Consider the following 16,323-nt stretch of genomic DNA (forward strand, 5'->3'; position numbering starts at 1 on the left):
TGATTTATTGCTGAAAGTTAGATGTTCAAGGGTCAAATGACGAGAAAATTAACGAAATTATTAAGCTTATAGTACGCCTAACCGGCTCTGTTTTGATATGTAGGATATCCGACTTCCTCATTTGATAGCGTTTATCAACTTGTATAAACTCACGTTCATGTAGGGAAAAAAGCCACAAAGCTCAGCCTTTTTTTGAAAATTTCAGCAAAAAAAAAATGAAATCAAATATTGCGACGAATGTTTTGTTCGTATTGCTGGCATTTAATGGAAAATCCAATCCTAGTATTCATGCAGGTGAGACTGATATTACATTATTACAGGTACCTATCTAATTACCTATCATTACAGTAAGGAGTGCAAAAGATTGATTCGAGGCAAAAACTATGCAGTAGTTCTGCCAACGTCATAACAAGTAATTAATAGTTATCACTTTGCCTAACATTGCCTAAGGTATGTACAAGGAGGATGGACAGAGAAAAATAAGTTGATTAACTAGGTACATCAGTTTTCATTTTGTCTTTTGTGTGAACTTTTTTAAACCGTTTGGTTTTATTTTCAGCTACAAAACAAATTTATGACACGTTCTCATTTCTATGCCAAGATCAAATGGTTAAAGTTGGCTCAAACATATACCATTTGGATCGATTGAATTCATCATTGAAATCGGAGTTTTTCGAGAAATTATTCACCTCCGAAGATTTTAAACGGAAAAATGATCCAATTTTAGAAATACAGCCCCTCAATAGTGAAGTATTCCCTGCAATACTTGAAATAATTCACGGAAAAGAAATACAGTATGTTATAAACAAGGATAACTATCTTTCATTATTGAAGGAATTAAATCATTTCGGCATGAGAATAGATCTGCAAATTTTTAGTAGCTTTATCGACTACGATTTAGAATCTTGTTCGCCTCAAGAGGCGAAAATATTCGAATTGTACACTTTCATTCTTCAGAATAGCCAGTTCGAGTATTTATCCAGGAGTGTTTTGAAATACTTGTCGAATCACTTGGATGCATTACAAAATCACGAAATACTTTCGTCTGAAGTGCCGGCCGATCACCTCGTTCAATTAATTGAAAACGTTAATCATCCGAATGAAAGCGCAAGATATCGGGTTGTTCAAATTTGCTCAGAATGGCTCTGTCACGATATGAAAAATAGACTTCCACACATGGCAGAACTAGTGAAAAAGACTAAATTATTACATCGTGACTCGGAAGAAATGTACTCGGATTTCAGCAAATGTTTACCTTCGTGCGACCTAGATAAGCAGGCGAGACGAAAAATGATTTCTACGTGTTTTTTTGCACTGGTGGCCAACGGTGGCAGATTTTACCCTACAACAACCAGTAAGTTTATTTTACCTACTTGAGTAACAAAATACTAGAGTCGAGGCCCTTCTCGTAATATTCATTCGCGCAATAGGTAGTAGGTATAGGTATATATGAAATTCGTATGTGATAACCATGACAAAAATACGATTCCAGATTTGTGCTTATAATGAAGTCAATTTATTTCAGATGAGACTCATCTGACCATTTTCACTCAAATTTTTAAATTTCATTGATTTTTTTCCATTTTCTTTCCCTAAATTTAGTAGTAAATTGAAAAAAATTCTAACACGAGAGAGTAATGGTGGAAGGGAAGGTTTCACTAACTTTAAAATTTCACTCCACAATATTCCACCTTCTTCGACTCCTTTTCCAGAACATTCTCTGTTAAAACAAAACGCATTTGCGGCAAACTGGATAGGCAACTCATTTCACATAATTTTTTAGGATTTTTCATTACGATGAATTATTAGATTCATTCCAAGTATTTAAATTCGAACAAAACATCAGGTTGAGTTCTTCAAATTTTGACTCGTTGTTTTTTTACGAGTTTTATATCTCTTTGATGTTATAGCGAAGTAGTAGTTGCCGCATTTGTTCTGCTTCCATCTCAACACGTCTTCCCTAACTTTTATAAAAATTAAAAAATCCTGAAAGGGCTAATCGATCGTTACTGATGTAAAAGCGTCAAGTTCGAAGCTCCTAATTTAATCCATAATTTTAACTTTTAAGATGAGAACTAAGAATTTGAAATGGCGAGTCAATGCTTACTAATTCAAGGTAGTTGAGTTTAAATACAAATTCCCTTTTGAGTTTTTTCAAAAAAAAAAAAAAAAAAATGATAATACACAATTGATCAATTACGAGTATATTCACTTTGGAAGTAAGAAATCTGTTTTCGACATTTTTTCACTTTTTAAAGTTAGGTATTTTATATCTATAGGTAAGTTTGGAATAGGTCCAATCATTATTTTTGTAAGTCATGCAAAACCCATGCAAAGGATGGAAAAAAATTAAAAAACGGTTTTGATACTTGCTCATCTGGGTATTGGATATAATATGCTCAATTATCACTAAAACAATTTTTTTTCGAAAAAACTCATTTTACTCGTATTAAATTTTAATTTGTAAATTTCAAAATTTGAAACATGGTAATAAGATGAAGGCCCAAAATTTTTCCCACAGTCATTTGCGCTACCCCACAACTTTTTTTCGAATTCCCTCTTCAATTTTCCCAAGAAAAAGTCAAAGGCGGCCTACCCTAATAAAGACCTACCTTTCAAATAGGGCACCTAAAGATACATCTCATGAGCGGTGGAATCGTAGGCATCCAAAAAGAAAATCTGCATCCGAATCCAGAGACATTGAACCTGCACCTCGTGAACTACGAGTATAAACCGTGTTCAATTAATTCATTTCAATAAGGTGGCATATCTTCGATCTTCGTAATTGTATTTTTTATTTTATTACAGAAGAGTATACCTCCGACAATTATAACGAATATCCTTCAGAAGATTCAAATGATGAAAGTGAAACTGAAAATGAGCAATACAATGGATATTGTGTAGCAAATGATCGAAATGACTGTGTCAAGTTGAATGAATTCCGAAAGAATGGAGATTTGTACGACATCACGGTTCGAGTTGGAGAAAAAACATGTAAACTTCATCGGCGTATTTTAGAATCAAAATCTGGATATTTTAGAGATATATTCCGAGCAGAGTATTCTGACGCAGTCGCTCAGTTTGATGAAACTCCTAAAACTTGTCCAAGCAAAGATGAGGAATACATAATCAGTGATGAAATCGATCCATCAACGTTTGAAGAGGTAATAAGCTCTCTATACGGGTATGAGAATCTTTATGCAATATTCAACAGATTTGAATACAAATGGGATAAAATTGTAAAATTTTTAAAAACCGCCCATTCTTTAAAACTCGGTGAATTATTACAAGATTGTGTACACAATTTGAACGAGGAGTACTGGAGAGCCAATTTGCAAGATGTTGAGCAGTTTTTGAATTTTGCCCATGGAAAACCAGAATATGACAATTTGTATGTTATTCATTTAAGCAAACATTTGACTAAAAACTGGCCTAATATCGGCAACATGTCGCAAATTGGTTACATTTCATTGCCTATGTTGAAGGAAATGCTGAATTCGTGGTATTTTCGACTCAACGATCCGCATAAAATCGTGGACATATGTTCGAAATGGACGTGTCATGATGTGAAGGGTCGATACCAATATTTACCTCAAATCGCCAGAGTTATAAATCCTCTTTGTGCGGTAGAAGATGACGAATATACAACTGACCCTGTAGCAGAATTCAACACTTCACCAGAGAAGTTTGTTCGAGACAAATTATGGAAAATTCTGTCGTCACTTTCTTACAATATTTATTCGGAAAAACACTTTAAAAATGCGTCGAGGAAACTGGAAGAAATTCCGGTGTTTATCTCAGTAGTACAGAGAGAAAATGAAATAGATGTACTTAATGCCGATCTAGATGTTATCACATCAATTAATGATTTTGGACGCATCCACTTATCTTGGAGAAGATCAGTAGGACAGGATAAACCACTTTCGGCAACTCTTATAAATGATATTTTATTTATTCTTTGCAACTTAGGAGATTCTTACAAGTTTATGGCTTACAATTTTTTTCTGAAAACGTGCATTCAACTGCGCAGCGATCTTCCTAGCCCTGGTTGGAGTGGGTACGTCCCTTACTACACCCTCTTGAATTGCAATAACGAAATTTATGGTTGCTCAATTTATGGCCAAATAGCAAAATATTCGATGCAATTTGACCTCTGGACGACACTCATAAAAGAGGATCCGCTGGTATATTCGTATATTGAAAATGTACATTACACAAGTGATGGGAAAACGCTTTATAGGATATATGGAATTGATCGGTACTATGTGCAGGGGATGGATTTTGCAAAGAATTCCTGGGATCATGTGCCAGGTTCGCCTTTAACAAAAAATTTCAACAGTGTTCCTATTCGTTTCAGTATGATAAACGATCGAGATTTCATTATACTTGCCTATGGGAAAATTATGACATCCAACCGCGATGTTACAGGTGAGGAATGGCATTGGAGTTATCGCGAGGTACCAAAGAAAACTGTACGCAGCATTGCGCCGTATGAAGATAAATTGCTGGTATTAACTAATGATGAATTTTACAGCTATTATCCCAACAACGGAAGTTTTGTATTCAAGAAGACAATCGCAACAGATTTGCTTCTTTATAGTACTCATCATATTGTGCCTATAGATAGACACGTACTTATCAGTGTTGGCACGCAGGTGAGAAATTCTTCATCATCGTGAAAATGTGCTTCACTAATCATTCCAACAGGTTTCTGTATATCAATTCACTCCCACACTGAATGTTCAGTTTTCCGATACCTATCTATTTATGTTATTGAATTTAGGTACCTACATGTCAATTAAAATCCATCAACGCAAACATTTTTTAATAGTTTTCTTTGAGAAAAATCCTATAGCATGAACACCTCACAAAGTAACCAAACTCGCAATTCTTTATTTATTATTAGGCTAGCAACTGAAAGTTTACACACTGTTAACCGGATCAACAGCCAAAAAAAAAATAAAACTAAGCAAAATCTACTCGTACAAGATGAGTACCTACCTTACTTAAAAACAAAGATGCAACGAAACACTATACAAAACAAATGATTTCAAGCGTGATCGATAATTATGAAATCGAAAATCCGAAATTAATTTTTTATATTTGGATTTTCGACCAATATTGATTTTTGATCGGGAGCCTAGCGTGAAAACCTCACGAATACTTGAAATTCTTCATTTACTACCAACTTCTGGACTCCTGGGAGAAACCTGATTGAATCATGGCTAAATTAAATTAGATCTGTTCAAACCTGATCAGATCAATCATTTTCCACTACGTTATTACATTCCATTTTCCTAATTTTCTATTTTGAAATCACATCATGAAAATGGTTAATCTATGTATCTAAGAAAACTAGGGTACTGTATAATGGGTATGATCGACGTCAGTCATTTTGGTTGTCTCACGTCGTTGTGTACGATGCATCGATAGTAAATGTGGTATAAGTGTGGGTGAGACTTACTCACACTTACACAACATCTACTATCGATGTATTGTACACAACGACGCGAGACAACCAAAATGGCTGACGTCGATCATACCCATTTACAGTACCCTAAGAAAACTAGAACGTTCAACGGTCAAATGATAAAAAAATGATAACAAAATTGAAAAGTTTATATTTGATTTGGTGTACTCGTATAAATCAATATGCTTTTCAACTTGTACATATAAATTCATGTATCATGTTGCAGCAGCAGGTACATATACTTAAACGAGAAAAGCAACAAAGCTCAGTCTGTTTAATTAATTTCAGCAAAAAAAAAAAATGAAACTAAATATAGGGGGGAAAGTTCTGTTTGTGTTGCTGATATTTAATGGAAGATCCAATCCTAGTATTCTTGGTGAGTTTAAATTATTATGCCCAAGAATCAAATTTTACCTATTTACATGCATACCAATTAATGTGTAGGTATTTTTGAGAAAAGAGGTGCGGATACATTATTCGAGCTAGTATGCAGCTCTGTAATATCAATCTCTTAACAGATTCAACCCCAGTGTGGAGTGAATGGAGCAGGGAGAAATGCAAATTGTATTAAATAAATCAACTTTCATCTCATGTCAACTTTCTTTAAATCTTTGGTTTCATTTTTAGCGACGAAACAAATTCATGACACCTTTTCGTATCTGTGCCAAGATCAAATGGTTAAAGTAGACTCGAACATATATCATATGGATAGATTGAATGCATCGTTGAAGTCGGAGTATTTCGAGAAATTATTCACCTCCGAAGATTTTAAACGGAAAAATGATCCAATTATAGAGGTACAGCCGCTCAACAGTGAAGTATTTCCTGCAATACTTGAAATAATTAATGGAAAAGAAATACGAGATGTTTTATTCAAGCCATATAACTGTTTTTCATTACTAAAGGAGATGAATCATTTCGGAATGAAAATAGATTTGCAATGTTTTAGTGATTGGATGCAATACTTTTTAAAAGACGCAGAAGTATGCGAACTGTACGCTTTCGTCACTCAGAATAACCAGCAATTTGGGTATTTATTGAAAAGTGTTTTGAAATGTTTATCAGATAACTTGCACGTATTACAAAATCACGAAATACTTTCGTCTGACATGCCACTCGATCACCTTATTCGAATAATTGAGAATATTCAATTCCCGAATGAAAACACAACACACTACGTCACTCAACTGTGTTCTAATTGGCTCTGTCACGACATGAAAAATAGACTTCCACGCATGGGACAGCTCGCGAGAAAGACTAAATCGTTATATCGTGGTTCAGAAGATATGTATACGTATTTCAGCAAATGTTTAACATCATGCAATCTAGATAAGCAGGCGAGACAAGAAATGATTTCGACATGTTTTTCTGCATTGGTGGCAAATGCTGGCTACCCTTATGATACAACACCTGGTGAGTTTATTTTATTCAAAAATTAACGTGGAGTCGCTCTTTTCTTCATGAAATTCGTTATGAAACGTAATCTTGACAAAAGTACGCTTTTATAAAAATGCTACCTAATTTGAAATGGGAATTTCGTTAGTTACCTACCCGATACCTATACAGGGTGTCCGAGGAGTGGTATGTAGTAAAAACTGTAGATTTGGATACAACCGGGTATGAATGAAAAGAAAAACATTAGATGGACAAGTTGCCCATCATCAAAATTTAAGGAACAACCGAACTTTGAAAAAAATTGATCAAAACTTATTTTTGACTTAGTACTTTGGAAAATGAACAAATTGTGTCATAATGAATTTTTGTCCAACTTTGAAATTCATAATGACAAAATTTGTTTATTTTCCAAAGCACTACCCATTCCCAAGAACAAAAATACGTTTTTCTCAATTTTTTTCTTTTAAAATATTTGTAGCCCCTTAAATTTAAATGATAGGCAACTTGTCCATCTAAGATTTTTATCAAGTCACATTCCGTTATATCCAAATCTGGTTTTGTGCCACCACTCCCCGGACACCGTGTATTCTTACTCACCAAATCCATGTATAGGTTGTATGTATTTCATCAGCTGAAAAAATGTTTCGAGTTGCTATTTGTTGCCTTGTTAGTCCCCATGAAAAATTTGAGTCCCTTAAACTTAAAGAGTGAAGCTCGGATCTCCAACGGATAGAAAAAATGTAGTTTCTGGTTTTCAAACGCCCATCTTACATTATGACTGCCCATACCTTGCATAAGAAACCACCTCTCTCCTCCCAAAAATGGGGATTACGAATTTCCTAGATACATCCAAGGTGATCCAAATTTAAGTAGACTTTCAACAATGAAGAAGGCGCTCGCTGTCAACATTCCTCCAACCCTTAACATACAGTATGACCCAAAATTCAAAGTGGTTTGTATTGGCGCAATGTATTCTACACACTAAGGCGACAAAAACGTGATATGAATGTTTTGAAACCGGTTTATTAATTTGCAACCAGTTAAAAAAAAATGCCCAAAAATTGTAGATAGAGAAAAAAGTTTGAAACAATAGTCGTAGAGCGTGAAAAATTACACAATTTTGTCTAATCACATTTTGAAACCGGTTCATTGGTTCGCATTTAGCAACCAGTTTTTGACAATCACCCAAAAGTTGGAGATAGAGAAAAAAGCTTGAAACAAAAGTTGTAGAGCGTGAAAAATTACACAATTTTGTCTAATCACATTTTGAAACCGGTTCATTGGTTCGCATTTAGCAACCAGTTTTTGACAATCACCCAAAAGTTGGAGATAGAGAAAAAAGCTTGAAACAAAAGTTGTAGAGCGGGAAAAAAACCTTTTTCGCTGATGGGATTTTAAAAACCGGTTCATTAATTTGCAGCAAGCCATCAAAAGTTACCTGGTTGCAAGTTAATCAGCAATTTTCAAAATCAGATCCCTGAAAATGGTTCAATTTTTCGCGATCTATAACTTTTGTTTCAAACTTTTTTATGTGTCTTCAATTTTTAGATGATAGTCAAAAACTGGTTGCTAAATGCAAACCAATGAACCGGTTTCAAATTGCGATTGAACAGAATTGTGAAATTTTTCATGCCTCACAACTTTTGTCTCAAGCTATTTTCTCCATTTCCAATTTTTAGGTAATTTTTGATAACTGGTTGCAAATTAATGAACCTGTTTCAAAATCCGATCAGCGAAAATGGTTCAATTTTTCACGCTCTACAACTTTTATTTCAATCTTTTTTCTCTATCTCCAACTTTTAGGTGATTGTCAAAAACTGGTTGCTAAATGCAAATCAATGAATCGGTTTCAAAATGTGATTAGACAAAATTGTGTAATTTTTCACGCTCTACGACTTTTGTTTCTCTATCTACAATTTTTGGGCATTTTTTGTTAACTGGTTGCAAATTAATAAACCGGTTTCAAAAAATTCATATCACGTTTTTGTCGCCTTAGTGTGTAGAATACACTGCGCCAATAAAAACCAGTTTGAATTTTTTAACCAAACCGGTTTTTCAGTTTGTGAACACCCTGTGCAAGGGTCTGAAATTTTCAAGATCGCTTTTGAAAGTCCTTATTTTTCCCTATTCAACTCCGCTTCATCCATCTCTCTAGCTCTTTCCACAAGCTACCGGGCATTACTTTTGTGTCATACTGTATAATTAAAAGATATTGTGATATTGTACGTAGGTACTTTAGGTATATCTTCGTCATTTCAGTATTCTTTTTTTACCTATATTTTACTTGTTATTTTTCCAAAACAGAGTACAGCTATGACAGCTGTGATAGATATTATTCTCGTGTCGATCCAAGAAGTGGAAGTGAAACAGAAACTGAGGAATACGAGAAATATGTAAATGATCGAAACGATTGTGACAAATTGAATGAATTCCGAAAAAATGGCGAGTTGTACGACATCACAGTGCGAGTTGGAGAAAAAACATATAAACTTCATCGACATGTTTTAGAATCAAAATCAGGTTACTTTAGAGACATTTTTCAGGCTGAGTATGCAGAGGCAACCACTCAATGCGGTGGAACTCCGACGACTTGTCCAAGTAAAGATAAGGAGTATTTACTCAGTGATGAAATAGATCCAACGACGTTTGAAGACGTATTAAATGGTTTATACGGGTATAATAAGGTTTATACGATATTTAAAAGATTTGAATACAAATGGTTTATGATCGCACAATTTTTAAAAATCACCCAAATGTTACAACTTCACGAATTATTGGATGACAGCATACGCGATTTGAATGAGGAGCATCAAATATGGAGTTCGCAAGATGATGAGCGGATTTTGAATTTTGCCCATGGAGTACCAGAATACGACGATTTGTATGCTCTTCATTTAAGCAAACATTTGGCAAAAAACTGGCCCAATATCCGCAACATGTCGCAATTTTGTACTATATCATGGCCTGTGTTGAAGAAAATGCTGAATTCATCGTATTTTCGATTCGACGATCCGCATAAAGTCTTGGACATTTGTTCGAAATGGACGTGTCACGATGTGAGAAGCCGGTACCGATTTTTACCTCAGATCGGCCGAATTATAAATCCTCTTTGTGTCGTAAAAGATGACGACTATACAACTTACGCCGTTGCAGATTTCAACACTTCGCCGGAGAAGTTTGTTCGAGACGAATTATGGAAAATTCTGTCGTCACCTCCTCACATTATTTCTTCGGAAAAATACTTCAAAAATACGTCGAGGAAACTGGAAGAAATACCAGTGTTTATCTCAGTCATGAAGGAAAAAAATATAAACGTACTTAATACCGATCTAGATGTGATCACATCAATTAATAATTGTGGACCTATCTACTCAGTTTGGAAGTCATCGTCAACAGGACAGAACGACCCATTTTTGGCAACTCTTATCAACGATAATTTATTTATTCTTTCCAACTATGGCGGTTCTTATAAGTTTATGGTTTACAATTTTTTTCTGAAAACATACATTCAACTGCACTGCGATCTACCTAGACCTAGTGTTTTTCTCCGACGGAATGGCCCTTTTTACACTTTATTGAATTGTAATAACGATGTTTATATTTGCTCAAATTATGGTCGAATAGCAAAATATTCGATGCAATTCGACCTCTGGACGACACTCATAAAGCAGGATCCACACTCGTATAAAGAAAATCTTCACTACACAAGTGATGGAAAAACGCTTTATAGGATTTATGTAATCCCGGGAACGCTCTACCAGTACGGTGTGGAGGAGTTGGATTTGACAAGATATTCCTGGAATCGTGTGCCAGGTTCACCGTTGACGACGTTGACAAAATATTTCTACCCAAATCCTACTTGTTTCAGCATGATTAACGATCGTGATTTCGTTATATTTGTAGATGATGATGTAATTACATCAAACCGAGATGTTACAGGTAAAGAATGGCATTGGAGTTATCACAAGATACCAAATACTAATAAACGAATATTCAGCTTTGCGCAGTATGAAGATAAGCTGTTGGTATTAACCAACGATGATTGTTACCGCTATTACGCCAACAACGGAAGTTTTGAATTCAAGAAAGCTATTCCAGAAGATTTACGTTTTGGTGGTCCTATTGTGACGATTGGTAGACATGTGCATGCCGACACAATTGAGGAGCTCATTGCAAAAGTAGCCCTTGTCACATGAACCTATGCAATCTCCAAAGCTCTCCCTTGAGCGTACCCAGTATCATGAATGTAAACTCTATAAAGCAATTCCTCTCAGGGCTACTCAGGGTAGACTAACTTGACGGTCATTTCATCATTACAACATGATCTCCGCAGTTGGCAATAGGTGCAATCGAGTAAAACGTGTCTAAAAGTTCATGTGACAAGGGCTACTTTTGCAATGAGCTCCTCAATTAAGCAGGTCAGCAACTCTGTGTCATTATAAAAGTACGCATATGTTGCGGGAAAAACTGTGGGTATTTGATTTGTGATATTTTTCCGATTTTTGTACGCATTGTTGTCTTGCTGGGCCAATAAACCATGATCAATGCAAATATTTATTTTAATTTATTTCTTTGCAAAATATACCACTGCATGATATACCTATAGGTTCACACGATCAACCATTCATCTTGATCAAAATCGAAAATTAAAAAAAAAACGATATTAAAATATCGCTTTATGAGAAGAATAAGAATGTAATTTTTATCGCCATTTTTGCCAAACAAAAACAAACACAGGACAATGATATGAAACGAAACAGTATAGTACCTATATAACAAATAATTTCTACCATTATCGTTCAATATCAACTCGAAAATCATAAATAAATCGATGTGTGGACTTCCAATCACTGGGAATTATCGATTAGGTATATGACCGATTTTCGATTGTAGTAGGTGGGAAGGCCAGTTCTAGATAAAAATCTCACAAATCTTGATTTAAGTATTCAGTATTGCTAAAAGTTGAAATGTTCAACAGCCAAATGATGAGAAACTTAACGAAATTATCAAGTTTATAGTACGCTTAAACGGCTCTGTTTTGATATTGGTTATGGTTAATCGTCTTCCTCATTTGATAGCGCTTTTCAGCTTGCATAATTTCACGTTCATATTGCAGGAGCACAAGCGAGAAAAGCAACAAAGCTCAGCCTATTTCTATGAATAATTTCATGAAACAAAAAAATGAAACCAAATACCGCAACAAAAATTTTGTTCATATTGCTGGCATTTAATGGAAGATCCAATCGTAGTATTCTAGCAGGTGAGACTGAGATTACATTATTATAGGTACGGTACCTATCTAATTACAGTTCATTAAAGTAGGAGATTCTTAAGCAAGGAGGAAGGAGCGTAAAATATTGATTAGGGTCAGCAATTATGTAGTTTTACCAACCTCTCAACAGGTAGGTATTACATGCCTATTGCCAATAGTACAAGAAAGACAGACAGAGAGAAATAGGTTGAGGGTAGGTTCATCAACTTTCATTTTGTCTCATCGACTTTTTTAAACCATTTGGTTTTATTTTCAGCTACAAAACAAATTCATGACACGTTTTCATTTCTATGCCAAGATCAAATGGTTAAAGTTGACTCGAACATATATCATTTGGATCGATTGAATTCATCGCTGAAATCGGAGTATTTCGAGAAATTATTCACCTCCGAAGATTTTAAACGCAAAAATGATCAAATTATAGAAGTACAGCCCCTCAATAGCGAAGTATTTCCTACAATACTTGATATAATTCATGGAAAAGAAGTATACGACGTTTTAAACAAGGATAACTATCTTTCATTATTAAAGGAATTAAATCATTTCGGCATGAGAATAGATCTGCAAATTTTCAGTAGCTTAATTGACCGCGATTTAGAATCCTGTTCGCCGCAGGAGGCCAAAATATTTGAATTGTACGCTTTCATTATTCAGAATAGCCAGTTCGAGTATTTATCAAGGAGTGTTTTGAAATATTTATCGAATCACTTGGACGTATTACAAAATCACGAAATACTTTCGTTTGACGTGCCGCTCGATCACCTAATTCAAATAATTGAGAATATTGACCACCCGGATGAAAATTCAAGACACTACGTCATTCAAATGTGCTCTAAATGGCTCAGTCACAATATGAAAGATAGACTTCCACACATGGCACAACTATAGTGAAAAAGACTAAATTATTGTATCGCGTTTCAGAAGAAATGTATTCGGATTTCAGCAAATGTTTACCTTCGTGCGATCTAGATCAGCAAGCGAGACAAAAAATGATTTCGACATGTTTTTTTGCACTGGTGGCCAACGGTGGGAGACTTTATGCTACAGCAACAGGTGAGTTTATTTTGTTGAGTCAGTCTTTTCCTCGTGAAATTCGCTATGAAACTTAATCTTTAACAAAAATACCTACACTTCCAAAAGTGATAATTAGAAAACTGGTTTTCAAACCTGACAATTAGGTAATTTAATGTGCCGTTTCTAGATTCATATTTAGCTAATCAAATTATTCCTTTCTAAAGTTATCTGACTAGGTATCACTCTACTTATATTTTCAATTCTATTTTTTTCACCCTACCTCCCTTTTTTCGCTAATTTGCAATATCAAATTATAATAAAAATTTTAAATGGTGAGAGAGAGTGAGAGGTGTCAGTCATAAGGTATATTATGTAGATTCAAATATGTACCACCCATAATTAACATCTTCGCATCATTTTCCAAAAAAAATTCGGTGCAGGTAATTTTTTGAATGTTCGGAGTAGGACTATGGTACCTACATATGAGTACTCATTGAAGAAGGCTCGGTAATATTCCGCCAGCCCTTAGCATGTTTAGGTAGGTAGGTACATATCGTCGCCATTCTTGTATCATTTTTTGTTTTACTTTTCGTTTTTCAGAACCCGAGTATAACTACGACAGTAAGGCTAGATATTCTTCAGAAGATCCAAGTAGTGAAAGTGAAACAGAACCTGAGGAATACAGGAGATATGTAAATGATCGAAACGATTGTGACAAATTGAATAAATTCCGAAAAAATGGCGAGTTGTACGACATCACAGTTAGAGTTGGAGAAAATACATATAAACTTCATCGTCATGTTTTAGAATTGAAATCAGGTTACTTTAGAGACATTTTTCAGGCTGAGTATGCAGAGGCAATCACTCAGTGCGGTGGAACTCCGGCGACGTGTCCAAGTAAAGATAAGGAGTATTTACTGAGTGATGAAATAGATCCATCAACGTTTGAAGACGTATTAAATGTTTTATACGGGTATAAGAAGGTGTATGCAATATTTCAAAAATTTGAATACAAATGGGATAAAATTGCAAATTTTTTAAAAATCGTCCATTCTTTAAGACTTGATGAATTTTTAATAGATTGTATACGCGATTTGAAGGAGGAGCATCAAAGATGGAGTTCGCAAGATGTTGAGCAGATTTTGAATTTCACACATGGAAAACCAGAATATGGCAATTTGTATGTTATTCATTTAAGCAAACATTTGGCAGAAAACTGGCCCAATATTCGCTACGTATCGCAATTTTATTCTATTTCATTGCCTGTGTTGAAGAAAATGCTGAATTCGTCGCATTTCCGATTCGACGATCCGCATAAAATTTTGGACATTTGTTCGAAATGGACGTGTCATGACGTCAAGGGCCGGTACCAATATTTACCTCAAATCGCCCGAGCTATAAATCCTCTTTGTGCGGTAGAAGATGACAAATATACAACTGAAGCCGTAGCAGATTTCAACACTTTGTCGGAGAAGTTTGTTCGAGATGAATTATGGAAAATTCTATCTTCACTTTCTTATACTTTTTATTCGGAAAAATACTTTAAAAATACGTCGAGAAAACTAGAAGATATTCCAGTGTTTATCTCAGTAACGGAAGAAAAAAAAATAGGTGTACTTAATGCCGATCTAGATCTAATCACATCAATAATTAATGATTTTGATCCCTCGTACTCATCTTTCAGAACAATGGCGACTCTTATCAACGATAATTTATTTATTCTTTCCGACTGGTTTGGCAAACATTTTTTTATGGTTTACAATTTTTTTCTGAAAACATGCATTCAACTGCACTGCGATCTTCCTATTCCTAGTTGGCATGGGTATTACTGCCGTTACTACACCCTTTTGAATTGCAATAACGAGATTTATAGTTGCTCAATTGATGGTCGAATAGCAAAATATTCGATGCAATTTGACCTCTGGACGACACTCATAAAAGATGATCCGCATAAAGAAAATATTCACTACACAAGTGATGGGAAAACGCTTTATAGGATGTATGGAATTCCAAGAAATGACATATACTACCTTTCGAGCTCCCAGTACGTTGTGGAGGAGTTCGATTTGAGAAGAAATTCGTGGAGTCGTGTGCCAGGTTCACCTTTGACAAAAAATCTCTACCGAGCTCCTACTTGTTTCAGTATGATTAACGATCGTGATTTCGTTATATTTGTCTCTGGAGAAGTTATTACATCAAACCGCGATGTTACAGGTAAGGAATGGCATTGGAGTTATCACAATATACCAAATGGTGGACTAGTCTACTTTGGTCAGTATGAAGATAGGCTGTTAGTATTAACCGATGATAAATTGTACCGCTATTACCCCAACAACGGAAGTCTTGAATTCAAGAAAAACATCGCAACAGGTTTGCGTCTTTATCGTACTCGTATTGTGCCTATTGATAGACACGTATTTATCGGTGTCGCCACGCGCAGGTGAGAAATTCTTCATTATTGTGAAAATGTGCTTCACTAATCGTACAAACAGGTTTCTGTATCAATTCACTGTCACACTGAATGTTCAGTTTTCCGATATCTGATTATGTTATTGAATTTGGGTACGAATTAAAATCCATCAACGCAAACATTTTGATCGATTTCTTTGAGAAAAATCCTATTGCAAGCGAACACCTCTCAAAGTAACCAAACTCGCAATTACTTATTTATCATTAGGCTAGAAACTGAAAATTAACAGACTGTTAACCGGATCAATAATAAGAGTGATGGACGGCCAAAATGGTGAGAAAATTATGACTAATATTAATGAGTTTTTTGATAGGTACCGGTAATTATGGCTTTGCCTTGATATGGATTAATGGACGTTTGACTTCCTCATTTGATTAGGATTCTGAATGTGTAGGAAGGTAAATTAGAAACTCACATTTTATGTTTCAGGAACACAAGTGAGAAAAGTAACATAGATCAAGCTTGTTTCTAATACATAGGTACTTGAGTTTAATTCCAACAAAAAAACAACAAAAAGTAAAACGAAACCGATTACAGCGGTAAACGTTTTGTTAATGTTGTTTGCATATAATGGAAGGCTAAATACTGTGTTGGTTTCTAAAAAAATCCTAGTGACCAAAAAATCAACTTTAGTGTACATAGTACATATAATGAAAATGATTAAAAATTGTTATCGTAAACATTTCAACTATTTCACTACGT

The 16,323-nt window shown here is 34.9% G+C and overlaps 3 protein-coding genes across 3 annotated transcripts; all 3 read left to right on the top strand.

The window, feature by feature from the left end:
- Positions 1–8: 8 nt before the first annotated feature.
- Positions 9–4,839, top strand: LOC135831688 (uncharacterized). The gene is made up of 3 exons (XM_065344364.1): positions 9–294; positions 560–1,354; positions 2,809–4,839. Exons 1-3 carry the CDS (start codon positions 216–218, stop codon positions 4,677–4,679), a joined length of 2,745 nt encoding a protein of 914 aa, XP_065200436.1. The 5' UTR covers positions 9–215; the 3' UTR covers positions 4,680–4,839.
- A 795-nt stretch (positions 4,840–5,634) lies between these two features.
- On the top strand, positions 5,635–11,418 carry LOC135831689 (uncharacterized). Its single transcript, XM_065344365.1, has 3 exons — positions 5,635–5,846; positions 6,098–6,883; positions 9,170–11,418. The coding sequence occupies exons 1-3, from the start codon at positions 5,771–5,773 to the stop codon at positions 11,059–11,061; spliced, it is 2,754 nt and encodes a 917-aa protein (XP_065200437.1). The 5' UTR covers positions 5,635–5,770; the 3' UTR covers positions 11,062–11,418.
- A 463-nt stretch (positions 11,419–11,881) lies between these two features.
- Positions 11,882–15,695, top strand: LOC135834658 (uncharacterized). Its single transcript, XM_065348597.1, has 4 exons — positions 11,882–12,125; positions 12,394–13,190; positions 13,752–15,591; positions 15,644–15,695. Exons 2-4 carry the CDS (start codon positions 13,064–13,066, stop codon positions 15,693–15,695), a joined length of 2,019 nt encoding a protein of 672 aa, XP_065204669.1. The 5' UTR covers positions 11,882–12,125; positions 12,394–13,063.
- Positions 15,696–16,323: the final 628 nt, after the last annotated feature.

Source organism: Planococcus citri, chromosome 1 (genome assembly GCF_950023065.1).
Source record: "Planococcus citri chromosome 1, ihPlaCitr1.1, whole genome shotgun sequence".
NCBI lineage: Eukaryota > Metazoa > Arthropoda > Insecta > Hemiptera > Pseudococcidae > Planococcus > Planococcus citri.

Coding starts and splice junctions, on each gene's coding strand:
- LOC135831689 (XM_065344365.1), top strand. CDS start 5,771: ATGAAACTAAATATAGGGGGGAAAGTTCTGTTTGTGTTGCTGATATTT. Junction 5,847..6,097: donor ATCCAATCCTAGTATTCTTG/GTGAGTTTAAAT, acceptor TTTCATTTTTAG/CGACGAAACAAATTCATGAC. Junction 6,884..9,169: donor CCCTTATGATACAACACCTG/GTGAGTTTATTT, acceptor TTTCCAAAACAG/AGTACAGCTATGACAGCTGT.
- LOC135834658 (XM_065348597.1), top strand. CDS start 13,064: ATGTATTCGGATTTCAGCAAATGTTTACCTTCGTGCGATCTAGATCAG. Junction 13,191..13,751: donor ACTTTATGCTACAGCAACAG/GTGAGTTTATTT, acceptor TTCGTTTTTCAG/AACCCGAGTATAACTACGAC. Junction 15,592..15,643: donor ATCGGTGTCGCCACGCGCAG/GTGAGAAATTCT, acceptor TCGTACAAACAG/GTTTCTGTATCAATTCACTG.
- LOC135831688 (XM_065344364.1), top strand. CDS start 216: ATGAAATCAAATATTGCGACGAATGTTTTGTTCGTATTGCTGGCATTT. Junction 295..559: donor CAATCCTAGTATTCATGCAG/GTGAGACTGATA, acceptor TTTTATTTTCAG/CTACAAAACAAATTTATGAC. Junction 1,355..2,808: donor ATTTTACCCTACAACAACCA/GTAAGTTTATTT, acceptor ATTTTATTACAG/AAGAGTATACCTCCGACAAT.